This window comes from Protobothrops mucrosquamatus, unplaced genomic scaffold (assembly GCF_001527695.2).
Source record: "Protobothrops mucrosquamatus isolate PMUCROS unplaced genomic scaffold, P.Mucros_1.0 scaffold286, whole genome shotgun sequence".
NCBI lineage: Eukaryota > Metazoa > Chordata > Lepidosauria > Squamata > Viperidae > Protobothrops > Protobothrops mucrosquamatus.
Window position 1 is genome coordinate 1,143,418 of NW_015386630.1, and position 20,545 is coordinate 1,163,962.

Consider the following 20,545-nt stretch of genomic DNA (forward strand, 5'->3'; position numbering starts at 1 on the left):
CATGAAAGTGGTTTGCCAAACTAGGCTAAAATGTGGTTTGGTGGTTTGTGGCTCAGCACATCACAGAAACGTAGTCACCCTTTTAGTGTCTCGTGCAAACCAAGCCATCACATCAAACCATTATGTTACTTCATTTCCTTGGGCATAGCATGTTATGTGAATACAACAGTTGCATTTTCTCAACCAAAGTCTACAGTTCAGTGTGTTTTGTGTATATAACCAGTATGAGCTTTTTTACCCCTTTCCCATCTACTGTACCTGGTACAAAAATAGCTTACTGTGTCTGGCTGCTCTCAAGTGCCAAGCTGGGGACCAGTCCCCTTCTTCCTTCTTGCCATGCTGCCTAGTCCTCATTTCTTTCCTGGCCTCTGCAGGTTGAGGTGACCCGGAATGTAGATGGACAGGAGGAGCACATTCGAGTGCTAAAGGCTGGAGACCACTTTGGGGAGCTTTCCCTCATCCGGTAAGCATGGGACCCTGGCAGGCTTTGTGCACTGGTTGATACAGATGCCCACTGGAGGTAACAGAAATATCATAGTATTGAATGTGCATATTGATATAACGTTTTGCTAGACAAAAGCTGACTGGGCCAGGAGGATGGAAGATCCACATGGGTCAAGAGTTTTGGACATGGATCCCACTGAACCTCTTCCTTGCAGGAATCTTCCCTTGCTCCAGATCAATCTTCTCAGGGAGGATCCTTATGCTGGTGTGTTTTTGGATGAGGAGTTACATGTGCATAGCACTAGCACTAACACTTAGGCTTATATACCACTCTACAGTGCTTTACAGCATTCTCTGAGTGGTTTACAAATGTCAGCATATTGGCCCCCAACAATCTGGATCCTCATATTACCGACCTCAGAAGGACGGAAGGCTGAGTTGATCTTGAGCTGGTCAGGATCGAACTCCTGGCAGTGGGAATGCAGAGTTAGCCTGCAATACTGCATTCTAGCCACTGAACCACCATGGCTCCTATATATCTTTGTATTTCCTTGTATATCAATACATCCCACACTGTTCTTCAGCTGTGGGCTGTAGTCTTATTAATCAGAGATCTCAAGAGGGTAAAGTATGAATTTCCTTTTTTTGCCATTTTTTCACTTCTCTACACTTGCAGCAACATCCGCCGGACAGCCAGCTGTCGAGCACAGGGTGAAGTAACCTGCATTGCAGTAGCTAAAGAGTAAGTGTAATGTTGACTTCTTCCATGTATGGAGTCTGAATGTGCAAAGGTGTATCATGGAACCTCTGGTTAGAACTGGCCTTAAACGATCCTATGATTTCTCCCTAGAGTCAGAAATGCAAACTCCCTGAAATAGTATTGTAGAGGCTGCTTCTAACCTAGCCTGCCTCATTTTCCACTCTGTAGAAAACATTTACTGATGATGGGCTGGCAGGAAAGTGAAAGGAAAGGTGACAGATATGTTAGCTCCAGAGAAGCAAAGGCACTCAAGAGCTGCCCAACACCTCACAAATCAAAGAATGATTGTACTGAAGCTGAACTGTAGAAAATGCACAGGGTGCTTGTGAGAATCTTTTGTGTGATTTTGCTGCAGCCACAGTGATGATGGACTAAGAACATTTCATCAGTGTCTGGGATTATCTTCAGTAGGCATATGGATGCAGAGGGTACGAAATGAATAGCTGTGAAACACAAGAGGATTGAACATTTTTAGGTCAGGTTGCAGTGCCAATTCAAGAATCAACAACTTTGTGGAAAGCTCAAGAGTCACATCAAAGAGACTTTTCTTTCTTGGCTTGGAGGGTCTTCTATCCTAAGCTCATTGCAGAGCTTACTGTGTATAGGTTTCATGTGCTTCCTTCCTTAAATGCTGAGAAATTATGCCATCGGTTTTCAGCAGCGGTCAAGGGACATTATGGGGACTTCACAAAAGAGGCCATATGGTATTAGGACCATGGTTACCCACCCAGCATGTAAGTTAGGGACAATTTATGGCTCTTTTCTATCTTAACTTGCACAGCTTTACATCAACGACTAAATTTTTTAATAACTGTATAATAGCGAGACAGCCCTCTGATTAGGTTATTGTTTGAAATATAATGGCTGGATTCTCACAACATTCCAGGCTGAAAAGAGTTTGAGTAATTGGTAGCTCAGGCTATTATAGGAATCCAGATTTTAAAATGAAGTAGGGATGTCAACAATTACTTTCACTACTTGCCTTTCAAAAAGGGTAGAATTGGTTGTTATATTATGTTGGTGTTTATGCTCCACTTTTGCAATCAATATTCAAATAGCTTACACTTGAATAATAATAATAACGTGTATGGCAAACTTGTTTCTAATGGAAAAAGGGAAAAGATGTCTTTCCCCCCCTTTTTATTATGTTGTTATAAATCTTATTATACTGTATGATTATATACTGTTTCCTTTCATTGATGTTTGCACAATATGTTAAAAATTATTAACATTCTATTATTTAAATAGCTTAGAATATTGAGGATAGAAAAGAGAGAAAATAGTCTATCAATGTTAATTACAATTTATACTGGCAATTTTACACGTACAAAATTATTTAGCTTTTTCATCCAAAGTTCAATGTAACATTGAAAAAGAACCACTACAACTCACATCAAAATAATTGTTATACTAGAGATTTCAATAATAATAATAATAATAATAATAATAATAATAATAATAATAATAATAATAATAATAATAGTAAAGTTGGAAGGGACCTTGAAGGTCATCTGGTCCAACCCCCTGCTCAGGCAGGAAACCCTATACCATTTCGGACAAATGGCTGTCCAGTCTCTTCTTAAAAACTTCCAGTGTTGGAATAGCTGATTACTTATTAAAGTCTCCCTTATATTGTTACTCTCTCTGTGTGTGTGTGTGTGTGTGGGTGTGTTTGTGTGTGTATGTGTGAAACACCTATTAATAAAAGTGAAAAGTAGAGCAAATTTAACAATTTAATTATCGGGGGGGGAGGAAAAGAAAAGTAATAAAAGAAAACTATTGGGTTTCTGATTCCCCCCCTTTTAATACATTTAACTGATTTGCAATATCTGTAGACATTTAGAAACTAGACTAAAAATGATTATATTTGTCATGCTGCATGATGTGTTTCAAATTGCAAAATCTGGAACCAGTTATCAAGGGAGCTGCAGAGCTTCTCTTTTCCTGATGCATCTAAACAGAGACTGAACAGATTATTTCTTGCCGATGCTTTAATCTGGATTCTTGCCTTGAGGAGATAGTTCTTCTAAGTGGCAGCTCCTCTTATAGTGGGGAGGGGGATATAGGTAGTCTTTGACTTACAACCATTTATTTAGCAAACCGTTACAATGGCACTGGAAAAAAAATTGACAAACCAGTCCTCACACTTATGGCTGTCGCAGCATCTCCATGGTGACATGATCAGAATTCAAGCGCTTCGCAACCAGCATGTATTTACCATAGTTGCAGCTTCTTAGGGTCATGTGACCACCATTTGCGACCTTCCCAGCTGGCTTCCGATAAGCAAAGTCAACAGAGGAAGCTGGATTTGTTAAACAACCGCATGATTCACTTAACAACTGTGGCTAGAAAAGTCACAGCATTGTGCACAATTCTCTTAACGACCACCTTGCTTAGCAACTGAACTTCTGCTCCCAGTTGAGGTCGTAAATCAAGGGCTACCTGGATGGGGGCCTGTGAATAGTTCCAAACTGAATTTTCATTAATATCTCCTGTCTTCTGAATCCACCCCCTGCCCTTTTCCAGGGATTTCCAAGAGCTGAGTCCAATGTGTGCTTGTGAGCCGTAAGTATTTCCCTGCTTCTGGGGTGGGTTGAATGGGGCTCTGTGTTGTGATCACTGAGGCAGTTCAACAAAAGATGCATTTGCACAAAGTTCCCCAGCCGCAAGTATGAACTACCAATTGTTTTTGGAAGGCAGACATGGGCAACACTCTCCTCTACTCATCCTAGGCCCGCTGCATGTGATTCCCATCCATCTATTCCTATTCCATTTTTCCTGTTTGTGCAGTCACAGGATTTGTTATCTGATTTGCCTCCTGTGCTTTACTTTCTTCTAGGCACTGTATTTCTCAACTTCGTTGACTTTAAGATATGTGGACTTCAACTCCCAGAATTTCCCAACTAGAATGGTGGATGAGGAATTCTAGGAGTTGATGCCCATGCATCTTAAAGTGGCTGAGGTTGAGAAACATTGCTACAGGCAACTCTGGCACTTTGATTGATTACTATGTGCAGTGGCAGAAATGTCTTTTCAGCTGGCTTAAGGGCTGCTGCCTTGCAACTCTCTAATCTCTGTTGCCAGTGGTCTCCCAGCAGCATTTCCCTGACATGCAAAGTCTCACTGGTTGAGAACCTGGCACAAATACATTTTTGAAATTAATATTCTTTCCCCAGAGCTATCCACTTTTCCGTCAGGCTTTTTTTAAAAAGTTCACTGCTGCACCACTGAAACACGCTTTCCTTCTTTCCTTCTTTCCTTCTTTCCTTCTTTCTTTCCTCCCTCCCTCCCTCCCTCCCTCCCTTCCTTCCTTCCTTCCTTCCTTCCTTCCTTCCTTCCTTCCTTCCTTCCTTCCTTCCTTCCTTCCTTCCTTCCTTCTCCTGTTCCAAATAGCCCATGTGAATAAGAACTGCAGAGTACCTATTTTGGAGCTGAAATAAAACCTTCCTTTCTCTAGTATCAGGAAGACTATGAAACAGTATATTCTTTCTCAGCAAAATATACAATTTGAGGTGTCCTTGATGCTTTCTGAGCTTGATTGTTTTCTTGCAGACATTTCATCACCCAGACTAGATAATATCAGTACATTGATCATGTTACCTAGTTTGGGTAATGAATTGTCTGCCCAAAAAAAAAAAAAAAAGCTGAGCTCAGAGAGCACTAAGGATCCTGGGTGGCTCTGGGCAAAATACCCCCTAATAATAATATAAAAATCTGCTATGTTTCGACCAGTGACCTTCTGTATGTCAGGAAAATGTTATACCCATCTCATCTGAGAGGTTCCTGCAATACAGTAATAATGGCACGCAAGCTATTGCGCCAAACTTAGGAAAATGGGGGGGGGGAAAGGATTTTTTTTTATTTTAAAGATGCCTGGATTCATTTTTATTCAAATGCTTTAATTTTCTGTACATTAATTTAATTTTACAAACATGCATTTCTATACATACATATAAAAGTACATCTGTTCAGTAAAACCTGCCCAGAGAAAGGACTATGATTGGCAATTGCTTTCCTGGCACAGAATTTTGAGAGGACACAACAGTAAGGGAGAGAGATGGGTGGTTTCTAAAGATGAGAAATAAAATAAATAAATATTGTCTATTATCATGAAAGATATCAGTGCAGAATGAATACCCAGCAAGTTGCTTCTGAAGCATCACAATCCAGACAGAATTTTCTTAAATCAGTTTAGAGTCTAAGTAGCATCAACATGGGATAGGAGCAGCTTAAAGGTACAACATTGGTATGCCCAGGTAAATATAAATATGTCTTATTTCCTGTACAAAACCATTCAAACCTGGGCCCCAAGTCTTGTGTGTGGAAGAGGCACATAAAATTAGATTTTATATGGTCTTGAGGATGGATACTTTGTAAAGATGAAACTATTTTTTAAAATATAGCCTTGTATAATGATTCTGAAGGTGGGACTTAGTTCCAATTTTTTATTTGCGTTGTAATTTGAAAAAGGCATAATTAGTAAACCAAATTAAGTCTTAAAATGTCTAACACTCTGCACACAAGACATGACTGTTTTCACACAGTGTTTATCCTGTGTGATGCTTTTATTTATATTGACCACCTGGAGACAATACATAATTGATTATGCACTGCCTTCTACTGGCCAGTATAAATAATAGGCTAATAATCCTCCTAATAGTATACTGTATCTACATACAACCTATAAGGGCCTGTAGCTGCTCCATTGTTGTAATAGTATTTTTTTCCTTTAGACAAGCAACAAATCACTCTAGAGTTACTGTATCATGGGTTCCTTTTGGCATCTTTACTGTCTATTTGGTTAGAGTTGCAGGCAAGCAATCCATAAGGAATGAGATAAACTTTTGATTTATTGGCCAGTTTAGGCTGGTATGGGCATGCTTTTTCCCATCTGGCCCCTGGGCATTGTTTTTCAGAGTAATTCTGTTTTGGACAGCACAACTGACCAGCAGGGGTAGAGTTGTGCAGAGAAGTGTGTGTGAGAGAGTTCTCTTCTAGCTGCTTTGTGTTCTGGCTAATCCATGTCTCTGAACCAGGGATCAGCTCAGGGATCTGGCAGGTAAAGTGCTGAGCTCATATTCAGAAGGCATCAATGATCAACTCCGGTTTGACATAACAGTTTAGTAGGGGTGCAATCAAAGGAACATGGAGTTAAGTGATATTTGAAAACGGCACTGTTCTGGAATAGTGCTTGTCCACCCTTGCCCAAATATTCTCTGAGGTCAGCTGATATTTAGCCTTTCTTTGAATGCCTCCATGCAAAACAGCACCAAACCAGAACGAGTTGTGTCAGAGGACTAAACCTACTTATTTAACCATCTGTCAAAATTTTCTTCCTCCCCTATCATTCCGTATTAAGCAGAGTAATTGGTGGATGTTTTCCCACTGGCTGCTAACATATGGAGGGAGGGGAGGAAAACAAAGCTGGAGGAATCCATCAATCACTGTCCTTAGTGTGCCCTGTTCACTGTAAACGATGACAGCACCATTGGCTGGCATTGTGTCTATGGTAGCATAAGGCTAGCCAATGGGAGCAGAAAATCTTACCCTTGAATTTTATTGTTGGCTTGGTGACTGATGATAACACTTTAAAGTAGAGTCCTAACTATGATTCTGCATTGATTACTTATCATCCCAGTATTGTAGGCATAAGATACATTTGATTCCCATAAATATGATTTTAGTTGTTTTGTTGTATTTTTGTAGCTGTCTGGTTATGCAATCTTTGCTTTCTTTTATTGTTGGGTTTTTTTGTGAACCACAAACGATCATTTCAGAGTAGGTCAGTGTACAAATTGAATTTGATAAATAATTGCCTGTGGGGGGGGGGAATACAGAACTGACTATCCTGTTTGATAGCTTAAAGAAAACTTGATTTAGTGATCTTGTGAAGAACATTTATCTGGCTTTCATTTGGATTGGTTCAAAATATATACTAGTTACGTTCACAAAACATGCTTAACCAGATCAATTAAAGATCAACCAACTGCATTCATGTAATATATGTTGAGCTTGTTTAATTTGAACTAACCTTAATGTGTTTGTTTGTTAGATTCATTATTTTGCTGGGGATAGCTTAGCATGTTGCACAGACTCAGCTAGTTTGGTTAATTTATAATTCATTGTATTTTGTAAGTTCAGAAAATAAATGTGGTGAGTGAAAAAAAAGTATCCAAGTCCCTGTTTTGTTTATGAGTATAATCAGGAGATGATAATTTTTAATTTTTCTCTCCTCCATTCCTACTAAAAGGCTTTGTCCTTTAGTTGGGATCTACTAGGTGATCTTCCTTCTGTTCTATTAATTAAAAATGAAGGATGCTTTATTTCTGTCTGCAGTGTTGGGCCTGGGAAGTTCCTTTTTCTTGCCAAATAACAGCACAAATTAAGTTTATTTCTTCCTATGGAATCCTAAAGTGAAAGGATCAGGTTTTGCCTCCTTCTATGATTTCTGTAGGTGTAGATTTTGTCTTAGGCTTCAGTCTGAGAAATATGGCTTATTCTTGCTTTGGTAACTTGCTCCCATTCTGAGAAAAACCTCCATATCCGTCTGTCCAACATCCATGAGAAAGCATCCTGTGTGTGTGAATTCTTCAGAGCTGAAGAAGGGTGTGTAAGGAAAGTTTTATTCCATTAATGTCTTCTTTTTCTTCTCCTTTCCCACCCTCCCAGAGAAGTCATGGTACAAGAGGATCTCCCTCTTTCTGAAACAAGACGGTCAGTGTTAAACCTTCTTTATGAATATACTGGTGTGTCATTGCTGGGTATCCACCTCAGTTGCTGTTGCTGATCCTGGGAGCACATTCATGGAAAAGTGATCAAGTAAGGCTGAGAGCTGTTAGGACAAATAACACCTTACTTGGTTAGTTTTTGCACTGATGGCAGGCCACAGGTTGCTGTTCCATGGCTTGTTTAGCAGACATCCTATTCTTCTGTGGTTATAAAAGTTACAAAAACCAATGGAAGGCAACACCTCAAAGTTCCTGTTTTTTGTTTAAGTCTAAGCTTGTTGACAATATTTCCAGGGGCTATTTATCCAATAGAAACAACAGTTCTAGGTTTTAAAGTTCTAGGTTTGCCCAATTAAAGGACATATTGGGATTTCTCTTGTTGCTTGTAACCTCCAGGGTTTTATCAAAACGATGCCTTTTTCCTGCCAGTTCCAGGCACTTACTAATGCTTTGATTTCAGTTCAGGGGGCGGTAAATAATCTAGAGGTTGCCCTAGACAACAGGAGTAGCAGCAGTGAAGTTATTCATAAAAACAGAGCTCTGCTAACAGTCCATTTGCCTTGTTGAGATCAGCATATCACACCAACATGGGAATATTCCCCCCCCTCCCGGCTAATCAAGAAAACATCATGACCATAATCTGGAACATTTCCACAAAGTATCAGCTTTATTTTTTGTACATCTTATAGATTAAATAGCACTAAATAGGAATTATAAGAGCAGTTTTAGGGGCATAAAATCTCAAAGCTTAGGTGCCACACTGCTCTGAGGAATGGTCATCAACCTATACAAGTCAAAAGTTGGTAGGCTGCAAGTGGAAAACAGAGATGCCAATGGCAAACCAAAAAGGATTTAAATGCAGCTGTCTCAATTAAAGAAGTCAAGCAATACATGCAGCCAAAGGCAAAAACTGTCAACTCTTTCTATGCAGCCCCAAGACCCTGGAGGAAATGCAGATATCAGCTGTATCAAAGTACAAGCAATGCAGGAACTCTTTATTGAGTGAGGCTATCCTTGTTGAACTGAACCAGGATGAATCTGTTTTATGGTTGGGGAATCATTTTCCTTTTGGGCTGCATTTCAGTGACAGTAATGATATCCATGGTGGATGAGACTGTAGGAAACAATGGATTCAAACTGGTGTTCTGCAAAAGATATTTGCTACTACTGTTGCTACATGAAATAGCTAAAGACCATATACTGTCTGGTTCTAAGATTGTTGGTAGCCCACCCTGGTTTATCTAGTCCACCACCAACCTTTTTAAAAAAGGAGTCACCCAGATGGTTCTCTGGATTGGCATACTACCTAAATGTGAAGGCTTTATTTAGCACTAAGTTCTCAGTGGACTACCATGTCATTCATTTTTCCATCTCCAGTTGAGGTTCCAGAAGGATGGTCGCTGTGGATGAGAGATTCCTGACTTAAGTAGTCAGAGCAGTTGCTAGGTTTTATGTATTTGTCTGCTGTTAAAATAATATTTCAGCTTATATTATTTAGATGGCTGTCTAATATTATTCTTCACTTTAAGAACTCTTGTGGGTTGAAAAGCTGACAATAATAGATAACTCAAACTAAAGCATCTAACTAGCAGGTATTTCACAAATGACAAAGGCAAATTAGCAATGACTATTTTCCCCTTGTGAATTGAATATGATGGCTCCAGAAACTTGTGATAGATTGTCTGTGCTGTTGAGAATAATCTTCTGATGGTAGGACTGAAAAAGGAAAAAATTCATAGAGTTCACCATCATAGAGGAAGTGAGGTTTCTCTATGCTTATAGACGGTCATGAAGTTTGTTTTCTCAGGAAAGCATCTCACAGTGAGGAAAGGCATGGATTGAAAATGAACAGCTTATTCAGAATTCTGGCAAAAGAGTTAGTGAGGTGTAGAAAGTTTCCAAAATCCTAAATCATGCCCTGGCTGGGCCTGAAGTACATGTTAGTCTGTGATAAAATGGGGGTTGGATAGTTTGTAAGCCAGCATGTTTTAGAACCCAGTTATTTTCTTAGCATGTTTGTATCTTGTCAACTTCAACAAGATTTAGGTTTAGTATACTGTGGATTCATGTCCTGACTACGTACGACAATTTGTCTTGATTCTATAGCCAAGGAGGGAAATATATCCCTATTTTTCAAACTTACTCTGATCATGGACCACATGATTAAATAATCCCTATGTTTTTGTGTTTAAGAACATAGGTGTTCACATTCATATTTGTTTTGGCAAATGGGATGATTATGGTTGAGTTGAGTTGGGTTATGTATGCCTTCCTATTACCTCTATTTTTAAAGGTTTTTTGTGTGAAATTTTGAATCAAACATTTTAATGCCAAATTAAGGCTTTATTTATCAGTTCAATAAATGGGCACCACATGATAAAAGAACAGAATGTGCAAGACAAACTTACTGATCCAAAATGTTAGAAATCCCTGAGTGCTATTAAAAGTCATTCTCCATGAAATCCAATTTTTTGGTATTCATCGTAACAGTGCCTATTTGCACTTTTTATGGTTGCCTGCGAGAGATCTCACATCCACTTAGCATTACACATGCAGACTGACAGCTGCTAACCAAACTTGTTCATTATTGTTGGATTCGTTTAATATTAATCTCACAGTGCTACTTGCGTTATTGCTTGCAGTTTTCAGCCCCTGATCCATCCACTGATTGCCAGGCACATGGGGACTAAGTGTCAGCATGCAGAGGAAAGCCAAGGGCTGAGACAATGAGCGGGCTCTGACCCACACATGTGAGGAGGCTGCAATGGATCACACTTTGAGAGTCACTGCTGTGGAAAGTAGTACCTTTTCAGCTGATCTTTGCTTTGAGAAGGGAAGGGCTGTGCTGCTATGATTTTTTTTCCTTCACAATACTTTTGTAATGAAAAGCCATTTCCCTTCCCAGTGACTGCTATTTGCATTTTTACAACATTCACATTGAATACAAAGTCACATTTAGGTCAATCTTATACACCTGCCCCCGCAGAAGAGGATGCAGCTGCCGAAATTCAGCTAATTTTTGAGAAGGAAAAATGAGGCTGCCCGGAGGAACAAGCAGCTGCCGAGGTTGGGGTTTTGTGTATGTGTTGCTCTTATTTTGCTAGGCGGCTGCTTTGAGCAAGGTTAATCTCTGAAAATGAAGCGCATCAAGTGACCAATTAAAAACCCTAATCCAAGAAAGGCCTTCCTGTGACTACATTCACACAAAATGTTGAACAAGGACAATTGGCAGTTTAGCAGCTGCATGGACAAGCATGTTATCCTTGGTTAGGTTTGTAGTGTCATGTGTGAAGCTAACCTATTCGATTCAAAGTACTATGCAGTCTTTGAAATGAACATGTGGCTATTTTTTATTTCAAGTGACAAATCTAATGAGCTGAAATATAGCTAAATCTGATTTTGCAGATTTTCTGAGACAAACCTGATTATTATGTTACTGACTTCAGCCCATATAAGCAATGAAGAAAAAAGTGCATAATACTGTAACTTCATTTAAAAGAAAGTAAAGGGGATGTTCAAATAAATATCCAGACCTGGTCCCCCAGATTAAAGACATTGTGTTTCTCGGCACCAACACTGAGAATGTTTGATGTTGGACTGTTAGAGGAAGAATATAATTTTTTCTGTGGCTTTCCTGGTTCATTTTGTAGCAGGTTGATGGTTTGCTGTCTGTGGAAGAAAGATTACTAACATTGGTCTTGGGAAATCCTGAATCTTCGTATTATTGATGGACAATCTCTCTCTTCCCCTCCTTATTCTTTCTTCTTCCTAGGGGTTCCTTCCTAGAGGGCCCCCCAAGTCCAGTGCAACTCCAGGATCTTCTGCCTGTTTTCTATGAGGATGGGGAGCAGAGAGGGAGGCCAGTGGTTTTGGGCACTGGTGGCTTTGGCACTGTTGAGCTGGTAAAGAATGGCTTGGGTGTGGGTGGATAGGGTAAAATTGCATCTAGTTTGATTTATCTCACAGCTTAGGTGGCCTGACACCAGAAATCTGCTGTTGGTTTTACATTACACCTTTCCTCCTGAAACTCAGGATGGTGTACATACTATTCCACCTCCAGTTTTTCCAACAACAGGAACTTGGCAAAGTGTAGTTTACTTTAAAGGAGAAGATGTGTAAGCTCAGGGTTGAAATGAGAGGTGTTTGGTGTTCTCTGAGCTTGGTTATTTTCTTGCAGATGTTTCATTACCCAAACTAGGCAACATCATGATGACAGCACTGATAATGATACCTAGTTTGGGTAATAAAATATCTGCAAGAAAACTATCAAGCTCAGAGAACACCAAAGACCCCTCAAGATATGTTTTGCTGAGAAAGAATAACTGATCCAAGGAGACCCAGTGCTTTCCATGCTTGAGGAAGAACCTGATTCTGAGCCTCTCTAGTCCTGGTCCAACTTCATAATTGTTATATCATTTTAGGTTGTTGCCAACTATCATCAGTCTTGCCTCAATTTATGATAAAGTAGCATTGTAGAAATCTATGGGATATATGTATTAACCAGGAATACTGTGTGAAATTCTGGTCTCCATAGTTGAATGAGAACAAAATAGAGGTGGAAAAAATGTAGAAGAGGACCACAAAAAAAAAAAAAAAACCTTGAAACTTGCCTCATGAGAAAAGACTAAAATATTTAGAACTATTTAGCTTAGGTAGAAAAAATAATGAGAGTGGATATAAGCAAGATGCATAAAATCCGGTGTGCAGAAAGCTGATAGAAAAGAGTCTCTCAGTGTATTAGGATCAAAGGTTATCCAATGAATAATTGGAAGTAGCTTTAGATTAGAACAAACAAAGAGGTATTTCTTCACACATTGTATAACTGACTACTTAAATTCCGTTACCCAAGATTGTGGCGATAGCCATTTACTTGGACAGCTTTAAAGGGAAATTAGATAAAATCCCAGGGACAAGTATTTCAACAGCTGTTCATCTTTAATATTTTGTATGAGGGACAGCATGCCTCCAAATGCCATTTGCAAGAATTATGAGTACACCAAAGGCATTTGACTGAAAAAAATTGAGTTAAGATAAGTCTTGGTTGGGTTCAACAAGGGTATATTTATTGAGAAATTAGTCCCATGGAAGTTTCTGTTCCACCCAGTCTTCCCAGCACACTGGCATGCTCAAAAGTGCTGTGGCAAAATCTAGGCAGAAGATTATTAGAAGTTCAAGGTAGATAGATGAATGTGTGGATATGGGGATTAGAAAAGGTTTGATGGAAATGGTGACTGAGCAAACTGAAAAAATGCCATCAGTGTGACAGCTGAGGATCTACTGTGAAAAACCTGTTTTCAAAAACTTAACAAAATCAACATTAATCAAGTTTAACATGCTGTGCATGGCAGCATTATGTCTGTAACTGACCTACATACAACTATATTCTCATATATAGAAATATTGCAAATAAGACTGATCATTACATAAGAGCCTGCAATCTAAAGAGCAATTGACAGAGATGCCCCCAAGAGCATTTGGAGAGAAGAAGGCTCTTGGAAGACCTTGGACCTGCTAGTTAAGCTTTGCTCATCTCCCCACTTCTACTGGTCTATGCCAGGAGTTGCTGCCTGCTGGCCCTTTAAGGAATACCTTGCAGTTCTGCTACTCCTGCAATCTTCCCATATCTGCAGCAAAGTGAAGATGTTCTTTTAACAGTGGGGGGTCAGCTTAATTGGGAGGAAACTGATAATGGAATAAGAAATATGTTCCTAATGGCTTTGGGGGATAGAGATTTGATGATCTGACTTTCATTACAGTCCTAGCTAGTTAACAAAATAAAGTAGCCTCAATGGTAGTGGGGAATTTTTTTTGAAGAAGCTAATTACATGAATTTCCCACCTTGCTGCCTAAGAGAGCTACCCCTCTGGGAATCTACCAATGACTGATAAAGGCTGATCTGGTCACATGAACACATCATTGCATAAAGGCGCATAGCATAGTACCATGATAAAGTTACAAATCTAGCTTTATGTTTAAGCAGGAAAAAAAATGAGCTTGCGATATAAGAAGTATTGGCACAAGATGTTTAAATCTTAGGCTAGATTCAAAATACAGCAGCTGTCATGAACTGAAGGGGAAACATTAAGGCTGACAGGATATTCTTATGCTATTGAAATAGTAAATGAAGAAGGGGGGGTTAGTTTCCCCTTTACTGGAAGTGGGGTTGCCAGTACTTTTCTTCCAAGAGGACAGAATAAGGTCTTCAATTTCCCACTTCTGGATAAAGCCTCTCTGCCCCGCTTCTATTTCATCTTCCCATTTGCTCACTAAGAGAAGGCCATCAAATACATCTGGGTTTTCAGGCACCTTGCTGTTTGGGTCATAAGAGTGAGAATTTCTGAGCTACTTTCCTTCTTCTGCAGGTCCGAAACGCAGTGGAGGGCCAGGACTATTTCTTTGCCCTCAAGCGCCTGAGGAAGGACCATGTGGTGCAGAAGCGTCAGCAGGACCATGTTTTGATGGAGAAGAAAGTCCTTCAGCAAAGCTGCTGCCCCTTCATTGTCAGGTTGGAATTGCCATGCTGTGGAAGGAAGGAAGGAAGGAAGGATGAACTCTGGGGTGGGCATGAGCTGAGGGCTGGAACTGCGGAGATGGCAGCGATCATGACCCAGGTTTCAATGGCCAGTCTGAAGCTTTTTAACTGCCTCGATGAAGACGATCATAAATCTGGATGATCATTAGGACTCATTCTTGTTGTCTAGAGGTTGTCCAGAATTTTGAGCCAAGGTATAGTAGCCCTAGCTATTATGACCCCCAAAGCTAATACCATTCTCAGTTATGCTGACTGGAGAAGAGAACTGAGTATATTTAACAAGAGCCCTGCAAAGATCTTGCCTAGTATGTAAAAGCAGACATAATTCCTGCATTTTGAAAAAACAACAACAAATCCATAGTTGGATAATATCTTTTGCAGAGCCTTCCACACTGATGCAAATGAGTGGCCAAGGTTTTAGAAAATGTCATCATGCAAAATAGTACAAAGATGGGTAGTAAGAAGTAACAAAAGCTGGACTAGGTATTTCAGTCATGAGATCTGCAGCATAAAATCAGCCTCAGAACTGAGATTTCATTGGATATATTTTTGGTGGTTAGTCTCATTCAAAGACAAGGGTAATAGTTGCTATTTCAACTCTCAAAGTACAAGACCATTAGTCAACACTGTTTCTGACTTGTTTGATGTGATCTTTTTAATAGCTTGGGTAAGCTTGTAAGAGTCTGAAAGAAAGCAGCTAGGAGGAAAGACAAGATAAAAATAAATTGATTTTGTAAAAAAAAAAGCCACCCCCTTGATTAATAGGATCCCAAAATTCCTATAATGGTGAATGAGATACAAGGGAAACATCTAATCCAGTGTTTCTCCACTTTGCCAACATTAAGATGTGTGGAATTCTACACCTAGAATTCCCGAACCACTATGCTGTGAAATTCTGGGAGTTGAAGTTCACACATCTTGAAGTTGCTAAGTTTAAAATGTGAAAGACAAACTGCCTTGCTGGAGAAGATGGATCTCTCTTAATGGTTGATCAACGGTGTCTTTTTCTTGTTTTCTGTTACTATGTCCTTTTTTTATTTAGCAGTGTGTATGTCTTTTGTTTTCCTTTTATTTTTAAAATATTTAAGAAGGTATTTGAGCCATTCTTAGCATTGTTTGCCAATCTCACCATTCCAAAGTTTATGAACATAAACATGAAGTCTAGCTTTCCTACAAACCTTCTTACAGTTCTAAGCCTAGGCTTGCTAGGTGACCACTTCAGTTTGTGTCCTTTTATTTACAGAACTTCACTAAGGGTTTTTTGTTTCCTGTCCTCCATTTTTTCTCACTGGAATGGCCTGCAAGTGCACTTTAAGCATCTCCATTTAGAGAACGTCCGTCTTTGAGGTCCTTTTAGTTGGCCCATTACTGTTGTTTCTCTTGCCACTGAACCCTATTTATCATTGCTCTGGGTATTTTAAAGTTTCAAATATGTATTCAATTGCTTCCAGCTTTCATCTCTCTTAAAATCAAGCTCAAGCATGGCAAAATTAGTTTCCTCAAATGTTTTTCCTATTTTCCTCATTAATGAGTGGCTTTCCCCAAAGGAAAGTTAAACTACAATCTACTTGTCCTTGAGTTCACATAGAACTCTTTTGTCTTATGTAGGACATTTCTCAAAATGATTGAGTAAATTCTCTGAACTTGCTACCGTTTTTTCAGGACATTGTCCAATGGTAGGAAACCATCCACCAACCATGCCAGAAATTGATTCAAATGGAATTGAAATGAATAGAGTTGAATGAATAGAGCTTTGAAGAAGTACTAAATAAGCACTGGTCAAATAGGGCAGTATTTCTCTTTCAACCCTGGAATCTCCACTAGCCCGGTGATCAACTTTTCAAACATGTGGATGTTGGGTCTATAAAAGAGAGTCTTCTCTTTCAGAAGACTGCAGGTCTTTCAGCTTTCTGCAGGGTTGGAGGAGGAAAAAAACTGTGGAGATGTATATTAGAGAATTGAAGGGGAAGAAGACATGCTCATAACAGCCTAAAATTGCCAATAGATGCCCAGCTAATCCTGCTTCAAGAGACATTTGATTGGCCTCCAGTAGCATTTTTGGTGAAGTGTGTCAGATTCGATATATTTTCAAATTGCTGCTGGTTACTATCAGTTTAGCTGGAAAACACACATTTTCACATGTACTCCATCCAGACATCCCCTTTAATCCTATGATATCCTTTATAACTAAACACAGAATGTCACTTTTATCTCCCTTGCATTCAGTCCTGTTGGTTCAGCCCTGTAAGATCATTTCAAATCCTAATTCATTCTTCAATAAAACTCACAGAATTGAGGGGTCCTTGGTGCTCCCTGAGCTTGATTGTTTTTTTGTCAATGTTTTATTACCCAATCAAGGTAACATCATCAAAAAAATGATAAGACTCCTGGCCCAGATGGATTACTTGCAGAGTTTTATAAATCATTACAAGATGTATTAAGTTCGATCCTGAAAGAACTGTGTAATGAAATACTCCTGGAGGCTAAAATACCAAATACATGGACTGAAGCCAACATTACTTTAATACCCAAAGAAGACTCTGATTTAACGCAAATAAAAAAGTATAGACCAATATCACTATTAAATGTAGATTATAAAATCTTCACCTCAATAATAGCAGAAAGACTAAAGAAATTTTTGATCGAATTTATACATACAAACCAAAATGGTTTTCTATCTAAAAGACAGATAAAAAAATAATTTAAGAATGATTCTTGATATGTTAGAATACTATGAAATTCATTCTGGGAAACAGATGGTTTTAATGTTCCTTGATGCACAGAAAGCATTTGACAATGTAAACTGGCAATTTATGTTCCAGCAACTTGCAGAAATGGACTTTGGAAAAAACTTTATAAATTTAATCAAAACAATTTATTGTAAACAAACAGCCAAAATAATTGTAAATGGAGATCTTACAAAAAACTTCAACATTAAAAAGGGCACAGGGCAGGGATGCCCACTATCTCCATTACAATTTATACTAACACTGGAAGTACTGAATAGAAATATTAGACAAGATATAGAAATTAAAGGACTGGAGATAAAAGATGAAAAATATGATTTGGTTTTCATATTGGAAGATCCATTGAAAACAAGCACTAAAGTTATGGAGAAAATAGAAAAATTTGGAGAAGTGGCAGGGTTGACAATAAACAGAGAAAAGACTAAAGTGCTAACAAAGAATCCAACAGAAAAACAAAAAAATCAACTAACAAAAAAAACAAATCTTGAAATAGTTAAAAAAGTTAAATATTTGGGAATTTATCTAACAGCAAGATATGAACAATAAAAGAAGATAACTATGTAAGACTGCTAAAACAAATAAAATTGAATTTAAAAAAGTGGAAAAACTTCCAGCTTTCAATGTTGGGGAGAATAGCAACAGTGAAAATGAGTATTTTACCAAAATACTCTTTTTATTTCAAACGATTCCTGTAAGGTTGGGAAAAGCCTTTTTTGATGAACTGAATACAACAATACTGAAAATTATCTGGCAAGGAAAAAAAGCTAGAATTAGATTGAAAATGCTACAAGAAGCGAAAGAAAGTGGGGGATTTGGACTGCCAGACTGGATGTTACACTACCAAGCAACTATTTTAACATGGCTTAAAGAATGGATAATGCTTAGAGACAAAAGACTATTGTACCTAGAGGGGCATGACCGACAAACTGGTTGGCATGCCTTTCTGTGGTATGGGAAGAATAAAATACATAATTACTTTCAAAACCATTTTATAAGGAATGCACTTCTTTCAGAATGGGAAAAAAGAAAAGAAAAAATTTATATTAAGATACCTGGATAGCTTTCAACAATGGAAGCTTTTGCTTGCCCAAATTTAATTAACTACGATAAAGTTGTGACTTATAAAGATATTTTGGACAATGAAGGAAAATTGAAAGACAGACAAGATTTACAAGAACAAGGTATTGATCTAGCATGGTGGCCATATCTGCAAATTCAAACAAGATAGTGACTGTTTATCCCAGCTTGAGAAGGAACAATAAAATAGGAAACTATGGGGAAAAAACCCTCACAAGCTGAAATTATTATGGTTGCAACTATCTTGAAGATTGGAAGATAATTTATGTTCATATGGCACTTAGAGTTGCATTGGATTTTCATAGGTAATTGAATTGAATTAACCCCTAGGGTTCTGTAGAATGCTTAATGTGTTATTTATATTCCATATATTCATTTACATAGTGGCCAAGAAACACAGAACTTACTCTATTCAGCAAATGTGATGTTAATAGTGTTGTACTTGTGCATTTTGCTCTTTTTATTGCTTTGTATTGGCTGGGGAAATCTAGGAGCTGATGTCCACACATCTTAAAGTTGCCAAGGTTGAAAAACACTGATCTAGTCAAACAAAACAACATAGTCTGTTCCAGCTGTGGAGCTGGTCAAATGCTTTTGCAAAGCAAAAATAGCCTGAGGAGCATTCTCTACAGGAGCTGAAAAAGCAAAGAAGGGATTGTTTTTGATCATGCTCCAAGGTTTAAAATGACTTCCTGTTAAAGTGCTTTCTCTGAGCATGATGGCTTTTGCAGAGAGAACAACAACAACAACAACAACAACAACAACAACAATAATAATAATAATAATAATAATAATAATAATAATAATAATAATAATGTTGGAAGGGACCTTGGAGGTCATTAGTCTAGGGGTCCCCATACCGGGCCTCAGCATGCCAGCAACCGGTCCACCCAAACAAGCAAAGCCCCATCCGCGAGATGCAGGCAGCACACAAAACCATGCCCCCTCCAGTCCACGGAAAATCCTATCTCCATGGAACTGGTCCCTGGTGCCTCTGATCTAGTCCACCCCTCTGCTCAGGCAGGAAATCCTATACCATTTCAGACAAATGGTTGTCCAGTCTCTTCTTAAAAACTTCCAGTGTTGGAGCATTCACAGCTTCTGAAGGCAGGTTGTTCCACTTATTAATTGTTCTGTCAGGAAATTTCTCCTTAGTTCTAGATTGCTTCTCTCTTTGGTTAGTTTCCATCCGTTGCTTCTCGTCCTGTCTTCAGGCGCTTTGGAGAATAGCTTGACTCCCTCTTCTATGTGGCAACCCCTGAGATATTGGAACACGGCTATCATGTGACCCCTCGTCCTTCTCTTCATTAAACTATCCCGAAGCCTAATAAGGCAAAGGGGCTTTGAGGAAGAATATGGATTGTCCTGTCCACTGCTGATTGGACTAAAGTGCTTTAGTTCATTTTGCTACCACTGGGACTAATTCTGTCCATCTCTCTTCACCCTCTTTTATTCTCTTTAGGCTCTTTTCAACCTTTCGAGATAGCCGCCATGTCTACCTGCTGCTGGAGTTTTGTCAAGGAGGCGAACTATGGGCCAAGCTGCGAGAAGTGTATGAAGATGCAGTCAGGGGACCTGGGCAGGGTGGGACAGGATGGAAGGGTGGGGCAGAAAATGATCACCTGCATGTCTTTACCAGTTATTCCAAGGTCAAGGAGGTTGTGGGCCATAAGAAACTGCTAACATGGGAGCTGCTAGTTTTGCTTCTTGGCCCACAAAATATACCTTTCACTTAGGATATATACTTCAGGCCCAAAGCTCCAATGCCAAGGAAAAGTCCCATACAGTGCATTGTTCTCTCTATGCTGCCCTTAATTACTTACCACCATCTAACTTTTGGGTGATTTCAAGCTTTCCATGTAGACATTGGCTGGGTTCACACAACATACTGAATCTTACAACTTGGCTAACAAAGCACAATTGGACCAAGTCTGATAAAGAACTAACATGTGACCCTTAGTGTAAACTTTGGTTAGATTTTTTTATGGCTTTGTTGGAATAACTCAAAATGTTGTAGGTGTGCAGGCAATTGCTATCCCCTGAAACATGTTATACCCCTAACATGTAAAATTGTATCATAGTTTAATGTACTCATACAACAACATTCTAAAATAATAGGAAGGTCCACACAATTTGCTTAATCATGAAAACCCAATTCCACTTTAACTAGTCTAATGAGTGGGGTGAGGCCTGTCATACAATTGCTTGTGAGGGATGGGCAGTAGAGAAAAGATGGAGCTGATGAAGCAGCTTCCCA

General features: G+C 38.9%; 1 protein-coding gene across 1 annotated transcript in view; it reads left to right on the plus strand.

Annotated features, from left to right (window-relative positions):
* The window catches only part of LOC107286453 (cGMP-dependent protein kinase 2), a 34,728-nt gene that overhangs the window by 8,316 nt on the left and 5,867 nt on the right, over positions 1 to 20,545 (plus strand). The window contains exons 8-15 of the mRNA XM_029283933.1: positions 375 to 463; positions 1,121 to 1,186; positions 3,731 to 3,762; positions 5,254 to 5,265; positions 7,876 to 7,918; positions 11,705 to 11,834; positions 14,295 to 14,437; positions 19,751 to 19,840. Of these exons, the coding sequence (XP_029139766.1) occupies positions 375 to 463; positions 1,121 to 1,186; positions 3,731 to 3,762; positions 5,254 to 5,265; positions 7,876 to 7,918; positions 11,705 to 11,834; positions 14,295 to 14,437; positions 19,751 to 19,840 (605 nt within the window). The remainder of the gene's footprint in view (positions 1 to 374; positions 464 to 1,120; positions 1,187 to 3,730; positions 3,763 to 5,253; positions 5,266 to 7,875; positions 7,919 to 11,704; positions 11,835 to 14,294; positions 14,438 to 19,750; positions 19,841 to 20,545) is intronic.